Source organism: Lupinus angustifolius, chromosome LG06 (genome assembly GCF_001865875.1).
Source record: "Lupinus angustifolius cultivar Tanjil chromosome LG06, LupAngTanjil_v1.0, whole genome shotgun sequence".
NCBI lineage: Eukaryota > Viridiplantae > Streptophyta > Magnoliopsida > Fabales > Fabaceae > Lupinus > Lupinus angustifolius.
Window position 1 is genome coordinate 4,247,525 of NC_032014.1, and position 16,029 is coordinate 4,263,553.

Sequence of the window (16,029 nt, forward strand, 5' to 3'; positions counted from 1 at the left end):
TCTTGTATTATTAAAATCAATGTAATGGATCATATAATATACTTTGTAAATCAATCAAAAGATTTGATTTGTCTGAAAAAAACTAGGTATTTAAACATAAATAACAACCTTATCTTTTCTTTTCTGGTTGGTTTATCCTTTTCCTAAAAGACATATTCTCATTGTTCAAATTTATATATATTAATAAGGAGTTGATTTTGTGGTGTAAGATTTTATTGAGTATCATCCACTACCGATGACCAAAGTTCTACATTTATTAGGATTTACTAGGAGATGTATTCCCACAGCAAAAGTATTATGGATGCTGAGTTGTTTACCTTTGTTGTGGGGATACCTTTAATTAAAAATACAAGTCTGTGCCTAAGATAAAATTAAACCCAAATGCAGAGCAAATAAATCCCAAACCCAAATGCAACCTCTGAAACTCTGAATTGAGCCTGTGATTAAAGAATTATTACATTAAATTATTTCTTTCTCTTTATTCTCTCATTCTTTGTATGTATCTCCAGTTCTCAGCCAAACATCCTAGTTGTCACCACCCACACAACTAGACTTTCCATTGATGAATCTGTGGACTGACGACAACTCCTCCGTCATGGAGGCTTTCATTACCACCACCTCTTCCTCCGACCTCTCCTCTCTCTGGCCACCACTTACACCGTCACTTCCCCAACAACCACACCACCACCAACAACCGCAACAACAACCTCTTTTCAATCAAGACACCCTCCAACAACGACTTCAAGCTCTCATCGAGGGCCACGCCACTCATATATGGACATATGCCATATTCTGGCAATCATCTTATGAATATTCCTCTTCCTCCACTCTCCTCGCGTGGGGCGATGGTTACTACAAAGGCGATGAAGACAAATCCAAACCCAACAACAAGAACAAGAAGGCTTCATCTTCTGAACAAGAACACCGGAAGAAAGTGCTTCGTGAACTCAATTCTCTCATCTCAGGTACCTCAACCGAAAACGATACGGTCGATGAAGAAGTCACCGACACCGAGTGGTTCTTCCTTGTTTCCATGACTCAGTCCTTTGCTAACGGCTCTGCGTTACCGGGTCAGTCTTTCTTTAACTCGACTCCGGTTTGGGTCTCCGGTTCAGACCGTTTGGCTGGGTCAGGGTGCGAAAGAGCCAGACAGGCGCAGGTTTTTGGGCTTCAAACCATGGTTTGTATACCGGCGGCGAATGGGGTTGTTGAACTGGGGTCCACTGAAATGGTTTTCCAAAACCCTGATCTAATGAACAAGGTAAGATTCTTGTTCAATTTCAATAACAACAGCAATAATCATATGGGTTCATGGCCCTTCACCGCTAGCATCGCCACTACAACCACGGATCAAGGTGAGAACGACCCTTCTTCCCTTTGGCTCAATGATCATGAAATTAGGGATTCCGTGAATGTGAATGCAAACAACACTGTTGTTGCTCCTGCTGCTGGTAGCGTTTCTGTTTCTGTTTCTATTCCGAGCTTGAACAGTAGTCATATCAATAACAACAATCAGGTTATTCTCAAAACGACACAGCTCGATACCCCTGGTTCTAGTACCTTAACCGAAACACCAAGTGCTATTAACTTCCCTAGCAGGTCTCCTCACCAGCACCAGCAGAGCTTCTTTTCGAGGGAATTGAACTTTTCCGCTTATGGCTTTGAAGGAAATGGTGTGAAGAATGGGGGCAACCAGCATAACCATCATTCTCTGAAGCCGGAATCCGGTGAGATTTTGAGCTTTGGAGAGACTAAGAAGAGTTCTTATATCGGCACAAATGGAAATTCATCTCATTTTTTATCTGGGCAGTCTCAATTTGCTGCTGCAGCTCCTGCTGTAGAGGAGAATAGCAAGAAGAGGAGGTCCCCAACTTCGAGGAGCAGCAATGATGATGGCATGCTTTCCTTCACCTCTGGTGTTGTTTTGCCGTCTTCAACTTCGAATATGAGGTCTGGTGGTGGTGGCAGTGGTGATTCGGACCATTCAGATCTAGAGGCTTCTGTGGTGAAGGACCCTGAAAACAGTAGAGTGATGGAACCAGAAAAACGGCCCCGAAAAAGAGGGAGGAAACCGGCAAATGGCAGAGAGGAACCATTGAATCATGTTGAAGCAGAGAGGCAAAGGAGGGAGAAGCTGAACCAGAGATTCTATGCGCTTCGTGCGGTGGTTCCGAACGTGTCGAAGATGGACAAAGCATCGCTTCTCGGGGATGCCATTTCTTACATTACTGAGCTGAAATCTAAGCTTCAGAACCTTGAATCAGATAAAGATGGTTTGGAGAAGCAATTGGATACAGTGAAGCAGGAACTCGAGAAAACCACTAAAGATTCGGGTGCACCACTTCCACCTGATAAGGAATCGAAGATGTTGACTAATGTTGGAAGCAGTAAGCTGATTGATTTGGACATCGACGTGAAGATTATTGGTTGGGATGCAATGATAAGGATCCAATGTAGCAAGAAGAATCACCCTGCTGCCAGGTTGATGGCGGCTTTGATGGAATTGGAATTGGATGTGCACCATGCCAGTGTGTCAGTGGTGAATGATTTGATGATCCAACAAGCAACCGTGAAGATGGGAAGCAGGTTTTATACACAGGAACAGCTAAGTGCTGCATTGTCATCCAAATTTGGTGGTGGCCAATGATTGATACATCTGCTTCACTCTGCACTGCACCATTCGGATATGTAACTGAATTAGTTTGCAGTGTCTCTGGAATATTTTATGCCTTCCCGGTAGCCAGCTCTGTAATATAAGTTCTTTTTTGTTTTAAGGTTTATTTTGGGAAGTTAGCTTAGTCTTAATTATGAGGTAATTCAATTTGGAAGCTGAATGGACTAAGAACTAGCTATGGCCGGCACTAGTTAGCTTTGATGAAGTCAAGATAGGTTTTTTTTCCTGTGTTTATAACTTCATATTAGTTGTGTAGATTGTATATATATTTTCATAAATGTGAACCTCTTGAAATTTCTGTGGCTATTTGCAATTCTGCGAGTGTTTTTTTACTGCATGGTATTCGTTTCAGAGTTTGTGTTCGTTTGAGCATGCAATATGTAGCCTTTTTTGTAGGATCTTATTATGGCTCTACTAAAGTAGGAAAATATTTCCCTATATATATGTGATTTGATCATGTTTAGCTTGGGTTTGGTCCTTGCCACTTGCAATGTGTACGGAAAAGGCAAACTCGTTTCTCTGGCACAACAGAAGTGTAACATTTAGGATAATAAAAATTGGTCAAAAGTCGAGTAACAACATGAACATAAAGTATCAAACTTACTAAATACTAAATAAGATAATGCTCTAGCACACCAAAAAAGGCTAATAAGTGTTTTGTTTGTGTGATTTATGATTAAAAATTTTGATTTTTTTATGGTGGAGTTTGATGGATGGTTGCCTGCTGGGAATCAAAGTCCCTTGGCTGTTTAGTCGATTATTGCTTTTCAGACATATGAAAAATGCATTCCAACAGGTAATACTTCCAAGTCATTCTCTATCTGTATGTTAATGGTTCTTTTTGAGTGTCTACATCTTTGCCACGTTTTTAGGTTTTTAGTATTCGCCGTATTACACCTCACACCTTTTTCCTTATCAAAAAGTAAAGCCAGTTTCTTGTTCAGGTATTTTGCTAACCACTCAAGTTATGACCCTACCAACTTGAAGGAAAATGTCTACCGACATGTATGGTATGATTAAGGTTAAAAAGGAAAAGGAAAATGAAATTTGTACTGTCATATATGACATTTTGTTGTATATCATATGTAAAGTAATAATAAATGTTCTGTATGTGTTTAAATACCATAAATTGCACTCAAACTTTAGCCAAAAGTTGGTATGTAAGAGGTTTTGGCATGCATGTGTTTGTGGAATCTCATTCTCTGCTAAACTCCAACATGCAGGGCAGTCGCCAGCAAGACCCCATTTGAAATAGGAGCTAAAAAGAGTGGTTCTTTATATTGGAAAAAAAAAGGTTTCAATTCATATCATAAATAACAATATCTTAACAAGGTTCCAAGTTGATAACAAATTCAATCTTTTTGAGACCGATAAGATTAAAATTTCATTGGAGGATTAGGTTGATCACAGATTTAATCTAGGGGATTAATAGAATGACAAATTTCTTTGAAGAAGTTAATAGTACATGTAATCGTTGATAGATTAATATGTGATAATTTTTTAATGACTATTATGTTTGGATTACCAAATTCACTATTAATTCCCTAAAAAATAACATGGAGTAGGAAGGTAGCATTGAATTTGATGCGTTTACCAACTACTGTAGTTCTTTATGCTATGTTAAATTGTTATAGATGGAGTTTATCATTGTATGGCTTTGCTATTTCTTTTTACTACATTGGCTTTGCGTACTTTATTATTGGTACTACCTACATGACTGGACTTTTTGGCATTTTAGGAAGGTTGAGATATACAGAGATTTGGGTTAAAATTACTATGTTCAGACTTCAGATTATTATAATACTTTCTATCCTGAAACCGTTGAAGTTGGTAGCATTTTTGACTAAGACAAAAAGTTCTTCAGTACTATTTATGAGCAATAGATCTCCTATTTTGGACTATTCAATGTGTGCAACACCTATTTTAAGTGTCATTATTATCTCTCACATCATATAATAACTGCAATGAATAAGAACTTATTTCAATATGCACTTCCCTCAAAAAGAAGATAATACTCATAATTAGTATTTGGTAACTTTCCTATCATACCAGTTGAATGTGTTTTAGTAATACTCACCTAAATTAGGCATATATAAACATTCCAGTTTTGCTTTTTTTTGAAAAGGATATGAAATATTATATAAGCATTTTGGATAGATATTTTGGGCTAATGAACAAATTTTCTATGTCTTGTCCACTTGTTAATAATGGGTAGACAGATCTCATAGGCATAGTCCAAATTACCTATGATACGAACCATTAACTAATAGTTTTACTTTGTTTGTAAATGCTTTTAACAGTTTTCCTTATTAATCATGTGGGTTTCCTTAACTACCTTCAGCAATAATCCTACGGATGTGATACCTTAAGTGGTTTGTCGGTGAGTTGTACAATCAGCTTTCTCACTTACATATTTATTCTAGCAAGGGCATAGGTATGGTGTTCAATACTTTGCAGTACCAGCATAGTGCATATCTGACTAATGGTATTCTCAAATGTTTATTCACACATTTCTTTAACTCTTTAAAATAAAAAACCAAGAACATGATCGATTAGTAGAGACTAGAGAGGATGAATTTACAATATGAAAAGGTACAAGTAAAATGTATTCATTAAGATTTGATCATAACAGACGCAGGATGCATGATACAAGACACCTAAAGACTGAGGAAACTGGACAAAGGAACCGCTATATCTAACGTCCATGATGGAAATTGTGCAGGTGGTATGAATGAGTGGATCGGCTCAGGGAAAAGTTTTGTTGGATAATCTTATTGTAACATAATGAGTTTTGTGCCGGACAATTACCTGAATAATAGTTGATTAAATAGAAAATATTTGATAAAGTTAATTGATTAAAAATATTAATTGATTCTACGAACATTGTAGAAGTTTGTGTAACTCTAGGTAGCAATGAGTATTAACTAACGGTTAAGGTAGTTTTGTGATCTGTGATTATGATACTAGGGGATAGGATAATAAGGATATGGTACTTATAAAAAAATTAAAGCACTACAAGTATAAGTTTTATATATTGTCACTGCATTATTTACTAATCATATTTACTAATTATTGACTATTTAAAAAATAATACAAATAAATAGTGGATAATATATTAATTTTATATGCATAAATATCATATTCTTCTATTCATATGACTATGTGTGACTAATAGTCTTACGAGTATTAAATAAGATTTTAAATTAATTTTATATTTATATATTTTTAACGATAAATATGTATGAATAATATTTTTCTCTCAATATAACTGAATCATTAAATTTGTTATCTTTTTTTATTACTAATGGTATCTTTCGGCATAACTAACTAATATCATGCAAAACTAACAAGAGACAACAATGACATATGCAAAACCTATCAGAGGCAACAATATGAAAATTGGACAAGTGTAACAACGGAATCAGACAACTATAACAAAGGAGGATAAAAGTGTACGTGTGGAACAAATTGAGGTTAAAGGGGCCTTACCCCTTTAGTTATATAGGATAAATAAGAAAACAAGACCAATTTACATTTTTTTGCAGTGAAAATGTTTTCTTTGGGTCAGTCATATAATTTTTTGAAATCGAGCTTGATAGAATTATCCTAGACCATTGCAGGCTGAATATAATGGGCCAATTAATATGAGCCCCATTAAATAGGTGTAGTCATTCTTTTCAATAATTTCTCCAGTGTGTTTTTTCGAAAATTCTTCTGTTGTTATTCTAATAATCAACTTCTTTTCATTATTGATAAGGCCATAAGAGAAATGTCATTTGAACATCCAACCGTACTGCAGACTTTATATGGTGTTTCTTGGATAGAAAAGTAGAAATATAAAAATAGTGGACATTGCTCATTAAGTCATTAGTATTCACAGGGAGTGGTGATTTTGGTGAAGGAATGTGTTATGTTTTTTTTAATTATTAGAAGCGTACCTTACCATATTATAGTTTTTTAATAGTGGTTTCCTTTTTTCTGTTGTGAAGTACACTTAGAAATATAACGTTTTTGCTGCATATTTATATACTATACTAAAGTTTGTTGCCGCAAATTAGACAAAAAATACTACATTCATATGTTTTGTATGCTTTTAATTTTGATATTATGATATATCTTTATACAATATCAATTTGCAAATCTTCTTCTATTATAGAAAAAATGATGTATCATGTTATTTTTTTTGTTTATATTAAAATGACATTTTCATTCTTCAAACTAAAATAGATATATTTCTAATATTGTATATGAATATCACTCTGTATTGTGATACTTAATTGAATTATAAATAATATTTGTCATTTTCTTATAAAAAATATCTAGCATGTAGATTGTAAAAGATTGTCAACAACACAAAAAAACCAATTCAATAGGAATCGATGAGTTGTTTGTCAATAGTCAATACTAAACATAACCATATATACCCTAATTAAAATTGTACGTTGTTATGCTATATTTACGGATTAAATCTTCATGGTAAAAGGTAGCAATAGGTTGTTCAGTCGGTTTGATTGTTCCAAACCTGTCTTCCAACCCATCATGTGTTACCCCTTTTCATCCACCTTGGTCAATTTTATATAAAATAATTTGCCCTGGTCACTTTTTTCCACCAATATTCATCAGCACATAAGGAATAGCTAGGGCTCAGTTTCTTGGGGCACAAGAAACACCAACATGAGTCTCAATTGCCTCAGCTGCAGCCAGGTACTTCAAAGGACAGACTCCTATGGGGAGTTACATAGAGAAAAAGAATATAGGGAAGCTTGCAAAAGGGTTGATAGAAGCTGGTCCGGGAATATAGCTCCTTCACCCAAATGTGAAGGGGGAAAAGGTGGGGCTGTGGCCAAGCTTAAGGCCGATCGTCGTCGCATCCATAGTACCGGAAATGTTTCCTTTTCGGGTAGCTCCGAACCAAGATTGGTGAGAAGCAGTGGAATGAGAAGGGATTGGAGTTTTGAGAATTTGGTTGAAAATCAAGACCAAGGAGTGAGTTGCCGCAGCTGAAATAAGGTGATTGTTGAACATGTTACATTTGACCTTCTGTTGCATTGTGTATACTTGGTTGTGGGGGTCCTTTGTACAAGGTTGAAAATAAAAGAGATGATATGAAGATTGCGGGGAGGATAGAGTGGATGCACATTGTAATATGGTGTTTCAACTTTTAAGCGCCTTGTACAAGTTATGAGAGCGTTGTTTTTTGCACCATAATAATGTTATTTGTATCCCTTAATTTTTTTGTTTGTTTTCTTCAATTTCATCGTACCCATTTTTTGTTGTTATTTTTTATTCCAATCAAATTCATTGTGATTCATGTTCAATTCGTAAACTTAATCTCATTTGGTCATGAGCCTTTGCAGTTTATGTTACAATACTACACATGAAATTCTGCTTTTCAGGAAAAAAAATTAAGATGTTTTAATAAAAAGATTTGTATCTATCAAACAGTGATAAAAACAACTATTAATTTTTAAATGTGGCATCTATATCTAAAAAAAGTTCATGTGGTATATTATATTGGTCCAGATTTTATTCATTAGAATCTTTTATCATATATTATGACATCAACATGTTTTAGAAGGAAGTTTATCCTTGTATTCTTAGTTGGTGTTTGATTTAATATTAATTAAACTCTTCCAAGCAGCTTAAGGGAAGATAAATATAATAATATATACATCAAGGAGATTGGTGCACTTTTTAAATAAGAGGAATATCAAGTGTAGTCAAATCAATTTTTAAGGAAGATTAATGTCATTTACTCAAATAAACATTCTACAACTTACACCACATCCATTAAGCTACCTTATGCTGAGGGGGGAAATGATCATGATACATTGAGCATATTGCTGTTCAAGAGAGTTTCACTAATGAGTAAGCATGCATATCAACTACTTTCTTCGCTTAACACGAGTAGAAACTTCACCAAAAAGATTTGCAGCTTATCTGTGAAACATGCATTGCAGTAGTAAAGAAAATTTTACAATCATATATATTATCATATAGATATCATTTCACTGTATATACGGTCTTCTGTTATATAATACTCCGCCAAAGTTCAATCAGCAATAACCGGAGTCACACTAACCTAAGCATTTTATGTAATGAAAGAATTACATAGAAACAGAGTTTCCCCGATGCTTATAATTTCAAAACCTGCCAAATGATGTTACATGGGTTGTCCAACATTCTTTTCATTACTATTCTGTTTTACTAAGATTTGATATAATTAATTTGAATTGGATCATTGATAATAAGAGGATGAAATCCAGAGTGAAGAGTTTACCTTGATGGGTTCAGATTCAAACTTGGTAGTTACCCTTGTGGTTGTAACACAAATATACATAGAAAGAATTAAATGGTGGCGCGTGTTTGAGAGCTGAAAGTTCAGTGAGACAAGTTTGGTCTGGTCCAAGACACCAACCAACAAGGCACCAATTTTTCTTCTTTTGGACACGAAATATCATAATTAGAATCTATACACTTCATATTAGATACTAATCCAACGTATAACACAACGGGGTGGTGGCGCAGTTGGCTAGCGCGTAGGTCTCATAGCTATCTGAGTAATCCTGAGGTCGAGAGTTCGAGCCTCTCTCACCCCAAACATTTTATAAGCTTTTACATGATTTATGTACCAAGAAAAAAGATCACGTCTCATTAATAAATTTGAATTGCTTTAATATACTAATACGTAGCCAAAGGAATACCTGGGTGTTACAATAAATGAAATGAGATTGGACCAAGTCTTGAACAAATCTCATGCACTGGAATGTAAAGTTAATTGCATTGGTTTGCAAGCAAATTATAATTTTGTCAAATCTTGCTTCTGAGGTCTTAGATAATAACATTTGGCTAGATGTTATTCCAATTCTATAACACTCAGTATTCTCATGTATCTCTGTTTATTGCTATCTAAATATCTAATAAAGGGCTCCCACTTCAACATAATAAAAGTATGAAAAGGGTGGTGGCTCAAGTATAGTTCTAGACTTCTGGTAAAAACCTTGTCTCTTGTGGTTTAGGTATCTTTTACTCAAGCCATTCAGTATCTTTAGAATGTTTAGGGATTACTATATGAACGTGGGGAATTTGTCGAGTAGTAATGTGCAAAACTCACCATATAGGGTAATGCCCAACTCAACTTAGTAATTGTATTCAACTCATCTCAGCTAATATTGGTTTAGCTGATACTTTTCAATTGTTATCCTATAGTTGATTGACGAGTTTTTACACTTTAAATTGAGCGACTTAGTACTTGATCTAACCTATTAGTAGCTTCTAAGCCCATCTTTACACAACTTTATTTGGCTATCTGTATTTGGTTTTGGCAAGTGTTTCCCCTTTATTTATTCATTCACCATCATGTCAGCCTTAGCCTAGAACTTGGTCTAACTCAGCAACTATTTTGTGCCAACATAGAGCAATTACAAAATAAACGCCAATCACTAAGTACAAAAACAATATAAACCTTTATAAAAGTTAATGGCATGGTAATTTATAAGCCGGGACAAAATATATTTTAGTCACTCTGGACCGGTTCTAGGCACAAGCTTGTGAGGACAGTTCAAAAATGTTTCAACTTTAGAGGCCCAAAAAAATAAAAGGTCCTATTTTAAAATAGTGTAAAATCTATACAATAACCGTGTAAAAATTTATATACATGTGATTCATTATCTACTATTTATCTGAACTAACTTTTTTAAAAGGTCAACAATAATTAACTATCGATGATAAATAATACAATAACAGTGTATAAAACTCATACACTATTAATATATATATCTTAATGAATCGAAAGAGCATTTTAGTTTGACACTGGAGCAATACATTGGAATGAAAGTGGCAACTATCAACAAATAACTGAAAAGTCTAAAATAGGCTTCTTTGGTGGCTCGTCCTGCTCAAAATGGGAAAGAGAGACGGATATTATTAAACACTTATATAATTAGAGTGGATAAGAATGGTATCTGCTATCTAGTATCTACAAGCAGCAATGACTATGATTGGAGTTCCCATTTTCTAACATTTTCATTTCATTGGCTTTTGTTTGTAGCCACTACTTCTAAAATCAAGAGCCAATGATGAACTAGCAAAATGAAAAGAAAAAGGAAACTCTTCAACTAGGACTAAAAATATTCTTTTGACACATAAGCATTTGATTAATTCCCACTTCTAAAGCTAGTATTTGTAGCTTCTATTCATTCCTTGTCCCTCTCCACCTTCAACTTCTCTCTTCTCTGTAGCACCCAAGTTGGCAACTTGCATCCACTCATAAACCCCAATTTGGTTACAAGAGGGGCCTTCCCAAGTCGAGTTCTTCAACCTTTCTTGTCGGAAGGTTTAATGCTTTGCACGTGCTAAGTTTATTGCAAGGATTTTGGGGTAAACGAGAGAAATTGTACATGAACAAAATTATACATGCATTCCAAGACTATAAATAAATTACAAAAGGTGAAAAAGGTTTACATAGGTAGAATTTTCCCAAACATTGCATAGCAAGCAATTCCACATTTTAGAAAGTTGTTGATTCAATTGGCATGAAATTTGATTTCTTTACCTAAATAAAGGTATTGGGTTTTACCATAAAATAAAAATTATTATGAGAGCTTTGCCCTTAATTTTTATTTTATTTGTTTACAGATTTTGGTATTATTATTTGCTTTTGATTAAAATCAGGATAAATAGTTTTTATAGAAATTTATCATGTGCTTTGTATTTTGAGACATGTTTCCAGAAAAATACATTACACTTTATTATAATACACGAAACTATTTAATATAAGAATAATGAAATATGATTACTTTAAGATTTTTATTATGAAAATAATTGTACCCTAACATGATTGGTTATATTATAAATGATTTTCCTTAAAGCAATATAGTTTATTTACAATTTCTTTTAAATAAACAAAACCTTTAAATGGGTCTAATGTAACTTTTCTCAACCCAAGAAACCATAATCTTTCCTCTAAGCATATGTTATACCAAATCCATCACACATAAATGATAAAGAAGTAAAAAATATAACAAAAAATATATATTTTTTAACTTTTTAATTAACACTATTATGTTTTTATTGATATGAGAGACGAGATCTCTATTCTTGTGCAACATTCATCTCCAACCTCTCCTCCAATACGTGGCCACGATTTAAAGCTTAAATGGTAGTCATCTTATCATGTCAATAGATCAATCAAATCCTTCCCTCTTCATTGAACAATTGGATATATCTGCCAAAAGGAAGTCTTACACGTCAGACCATACATACTAGTTTTGAAACTCACACAACTTTCCCAGAAAAATAACTGTTCAAGATTTCATCATCAACTAGTATTTCAAAAGTTTTTTTGATGCGTTAGCCCCACAAAACAAGTTACCAAACCCAACATTATTGGAGTTATATATGCGTTCAGTACATACTAGGCCACAAATTCTTCTATTACGCATATTTTTTAAGAATTGTATATTATGTGGCTAGACTAGTAATCAATGAAGACTTCATACAAAAATGGTGTACAAAATTGATTGCCAACGATGGTAATAAAATATTTTACTTGGTTAACTTGGTATAAATGTAAATAAAAGAAAAAGGATGGTGCAAACATTATTTTTTGAAAAAAAATATGTATATACTGGAATTATAACAATTTTTTTTACTGTTGTATTATTCACTGTTCATTCTAATCATTATTGACTATTAAATAAAAGTAATACAAATGAATAGTAGATAATAATTTATTGAATGTGTATAAATCTGTACTGATGTATAGATATTACACTCTTGGATTTTTCTAATCACTACTAATCCAGAGAAGTAGAACAAATCACACATGAGTGTAGTTTCAATGTCAAAATCTGCCTCACTAGCCTTTTCATCTTCTTCTATATTAGTCCAAGACCATCCTCTACATTCTCCGGTTGCTCTAAATTCAGATGAATTTTTGTCCTCGCTAGATTTAAACTGAAAAGAGCGGCGTGTGCAACAAAAACTATATGGTCAAGGCAATAGAGACACAAGGCCTGGCCTTTTTACTTTCTGTGATTAATAATTGAGTAAGAAGCCAAGTGCCAATGAACTTCTCTCGCCTTTTTTTTACATTATACACTGATTCAATAGGGCAAGAACAGGCCAACTCGCTGGAGCCGAAAAAGAGTTATTTGATCAAATTAAAAGGTTGGTCGGTGTGGGAATACATCTTCTATTAAAAAATATGTATCATTTCATGTAAAATTTGTTTTTTGTTAGTCAGAAGATATAAAATTAATATATTTAATTTATGTTCTATTTTTCTGAACAATAAAAAAGTGATACATAAAATAATATAAAAGTTTGGAACCTAAACAATCATTTTCAACCCAAATAGCTGCAAAGTTTGTTTATGGAACAAGCCCATACATGCAGCTCGAATTACCAATTATACATGGAAGAATTTTAAATTAAACTTCCTTCTTATTTTACCTACTTTAATATTGGGTATTGGAAGGAAGCAAAAATGAATAAATTATATTGAATGGTATTATTTAAATAACTCAAATTAATTTATCTTACAGCAAATTAAATTTTCTAACTCGGCTACTTTTCTTTATCTTTATTTCTACATAAATCTAAGAAAATTAATCAAAATGAATGACAACTTAAAGTTGTCACAATTTGATTATCAAATTAACATTATTGAAACATTTTTTAGATTTCCCTTCCTCATGAACCAAACAATCATACACTTAAAAAAACAAAGGCTACAACCCCAAACAGTATCCAAAGTCCAAACTTCTGATCCAAACAATTCGCATTCTCTCATTGTGAACCGAACAGTGTAAAATTTATGCCTTACTTAGATTACTTTATCATTTCTTTCAGAAAATTATTTTAACGAAACCATTGTCTAGCGTTTGTTGCTATCACATAAATATCCAATATAACCGCCATGTTGCATCGGGGTGATAAAAGGAAAAGATGTCCAAATTCAATGGAGAAGACGAAAAAGTACTTATTCTTTTTTTGGTAGAGGGGAAACATTTTAAAAAATTATTCTGGCATGCAACACACTTACTTTGTGGGAGCAAAAGGGCTGCTAATTCTACAATCACTTGTTTTCTATCTCACTGATGATGTTTCATGCATGTCAAAATAAAGGGGAAATGCATTTTTAAGCAGTCAAACAAAATTAGCAAATATTTTAACTAATTAAAATCCACGTAGTAAATAGTAAGTTATATCTACACAATGGAGTGTAAAAGAAATTTATACTGCAAAATTAGTTGATAATCTTTCAACTGTCATAAAATAGTACTACACGAGAGAATGAAATAGCGCCAATATCAACAAAAGAAAGCAGAAACAAGAGATATACATACATTTATAATAAAGGAGAGGATTTTTTTTCGATGAACATAAAGGAGAGGAATTAACAACCACAAATAAACACCACAAGCCAACATTTCCTGTACAACTACTGCATTGACCGAAATGCCCTCCGACAATGTATTAACGTTTTTTCATCCACGAATACAGAAGAGGACGTAAGCGAAGACGAAGAAAACAAGAAATAAAATCGTAAAAAAACCCAAAAAAATCTCACCAAAACCAAAAGATAAAATTAAAAACTGAGAAAATCTCCAGATTTCGTTTTTCTCCTTTGATGTATCAGGAACCTCTCTTTCAAATCCCAATCTTTGTCCTTTTTTTGTGTGGTAAATTTGGGGGTGAACCCGGTTTATCGGTTGGGTTAATCGGTTCAACAGTGCCTTACTTACTGTTAGTGTCACGGTTCATCCCTTCAGTTAAAGACGCAAGCTTCTGGAGATTAAGTTTGACAACTGTATCAGCGAAGAGACGCGTGTCCTCTTCAGAGTTACCCTCAGGCACATCAACTATATAAGATTCCAGAACAACGGTCCAGATCTCACCGTCACGGTCGAACCCGTGAACAGAGGTGACGGAGCAATAATTTCTGAGTCGGTGTTCGCCTCCAACGATGCTGAAACCAGTGACGTGTCGTTCATCGTCTAGTATGTCAAGGCGTTCGGTACTGGTAGCAGCCGGTAATCCAGAGATTACGTTAACGTCCCTGGTGCATCCTACAGTCATGTTAAACGGTTCCTTGACGGAACAGGATTTGATAAAGTGCTTGTAGAGCTGGGGTTTGTCGAAGCGGCGAACGACGGACCAGACGGTTTGCGGCGGCGAGTGGATGCGCTGGGCGAGGAGGGTGGAGCATTGGCCGGGGCCTTGGGTGTAGGTGTGGTGCTCCTTGATGGCGGGTTTGAGGGTTTCGAACTCGTCGTGGGTGAGGCCGAAAGGGAGGGTTAGGTTGTGGTCGTCGGAGGATGAGTCTTGTTCGGTGGTGGAAGAGTTCTCACCTTTCTCCATCTGAGAGAGAGAAAGCGAAGGTGAGAGAGAAAGAGAGAGTGGATATGCTGTGGCTCTTGTTGCGAAGTGAGATTTTGAGGGACGGAGAGGGGTGATATTGGAATTTATGTGAATTCTGTTTCTTTCCCATTTCTATATAAAAATAAAAAATCAGATTTAATCTACGACTTATATTAAGTATTATTAACCATGGAAAGGTTTTAGTTTAGAGTATAGGAAATGGGTACCAACCTCCGAGTGGTCGCAAATAATATTCGGATCGTATTTTTTGACTCACAAATAATTAAAATTTGAGATTTTGAAATTATTGGATGAGTCTATGTTTATTTAGACTTGTTAATATTCAAACTCAATATTCCTTCGAATATATATATGTATAGGTCAACACAATTGTAATTTCATGTTAACAATAATTGTAATGTGATTATTAAGTTGTTAAACAATTATATTTATTATATACTAGCATGTTGACATGCACTGTCGTGTCTGTCAATCCGCTTTCCTATCGTTTGTAATGTATAGTTTGTATTTTATAAATTCAAATATAATTTTTTGTGCTAAATTTACGGTTTGAATTTATTCAATTGGTCTAATATTCAATTTTTTAAATACACTTTTAAAATAAGAAGATAATAATGATAAAATAAAAAAATAATATTATATGATTTTTTGGTAGAAATAAAAAGATATTGAGGGCAAAATAGGAAAACACAAATTGCACCATGATGGGTGGTTATTTTGTGTTTTCCCTTTATTAATAGTATAGAAGTATAGATATAGATTTATTAATGGTATAGATATAGATATAAATATTATATAGTCCCTTAGTATATTATTCACTAATTTATATTAATTATATTTTAAAGTCAACTATTATTAAATAAGAATGATGAATAATTCAGTTTCAGTATAAAAATCTTATACTTTCAGTGCATACATTCTTTTTTTTATTTTCTATATCAATAACAATAATGAATTTAATATCAATG

The 16,029-nt window shown here is 33.9% G+C and overlaps 3 protein-coding genes and 1 non-coding gene across 4 annotated transcripts; 3 read left to right on the top strand and 1 right to left on the bottom strand.

Annotated features, from left to right (window-relative positions):
• LOC109349102 (transcription factor MYC2-like) lies at window positions 391–2,750 on the top strand. Its single transcript, XM_019589773.1, has one exon. It carries the CDS (start codon window positions 563–565, stop codon window positions 2,645–2,647), a length of 2,085 nt encoding a protein of 694 aa, XP_019445318.1. The 5' UTR covers window positions 391–562; the 3' UTR covers window positions 2,648–2,750.
• LOC109350394 lies at window positions 7,349–7,678 on the top strand. The gene has a single exon (XM_019591636.1). It carries the CDS (start codon window positions 7,349–7,351, stop codon window positions 7,676–7,678), a length of 330 nt encoding a protein of 109 aa, XP_019447181.1.
• Window positions 9,188–9,273, top strand: TRNAM-CAU. The gene is given in 2 exon segments: window positions 9,188–9,225; window positions 9,238–9,273. It is a non-coding gene; the product is annotated as a tRNA-Met (tRNA).
• On the bottom strand, window positions 14,148–15,156 carry LOC109349104 (abscisic acid receptor PYR1-like). Its single transcript, XM_019589774.1, has one exon. It carries the CDS (start codon window positions 15,038–15,040, stop codon window positions 14,417–14,419), a length of 624 nt encoding a protein of 207 aa, XP_019445319.1. The 5' UTR covers window positions 15,041–15,156; the 3' UTR covers window positions 14,148–14,416.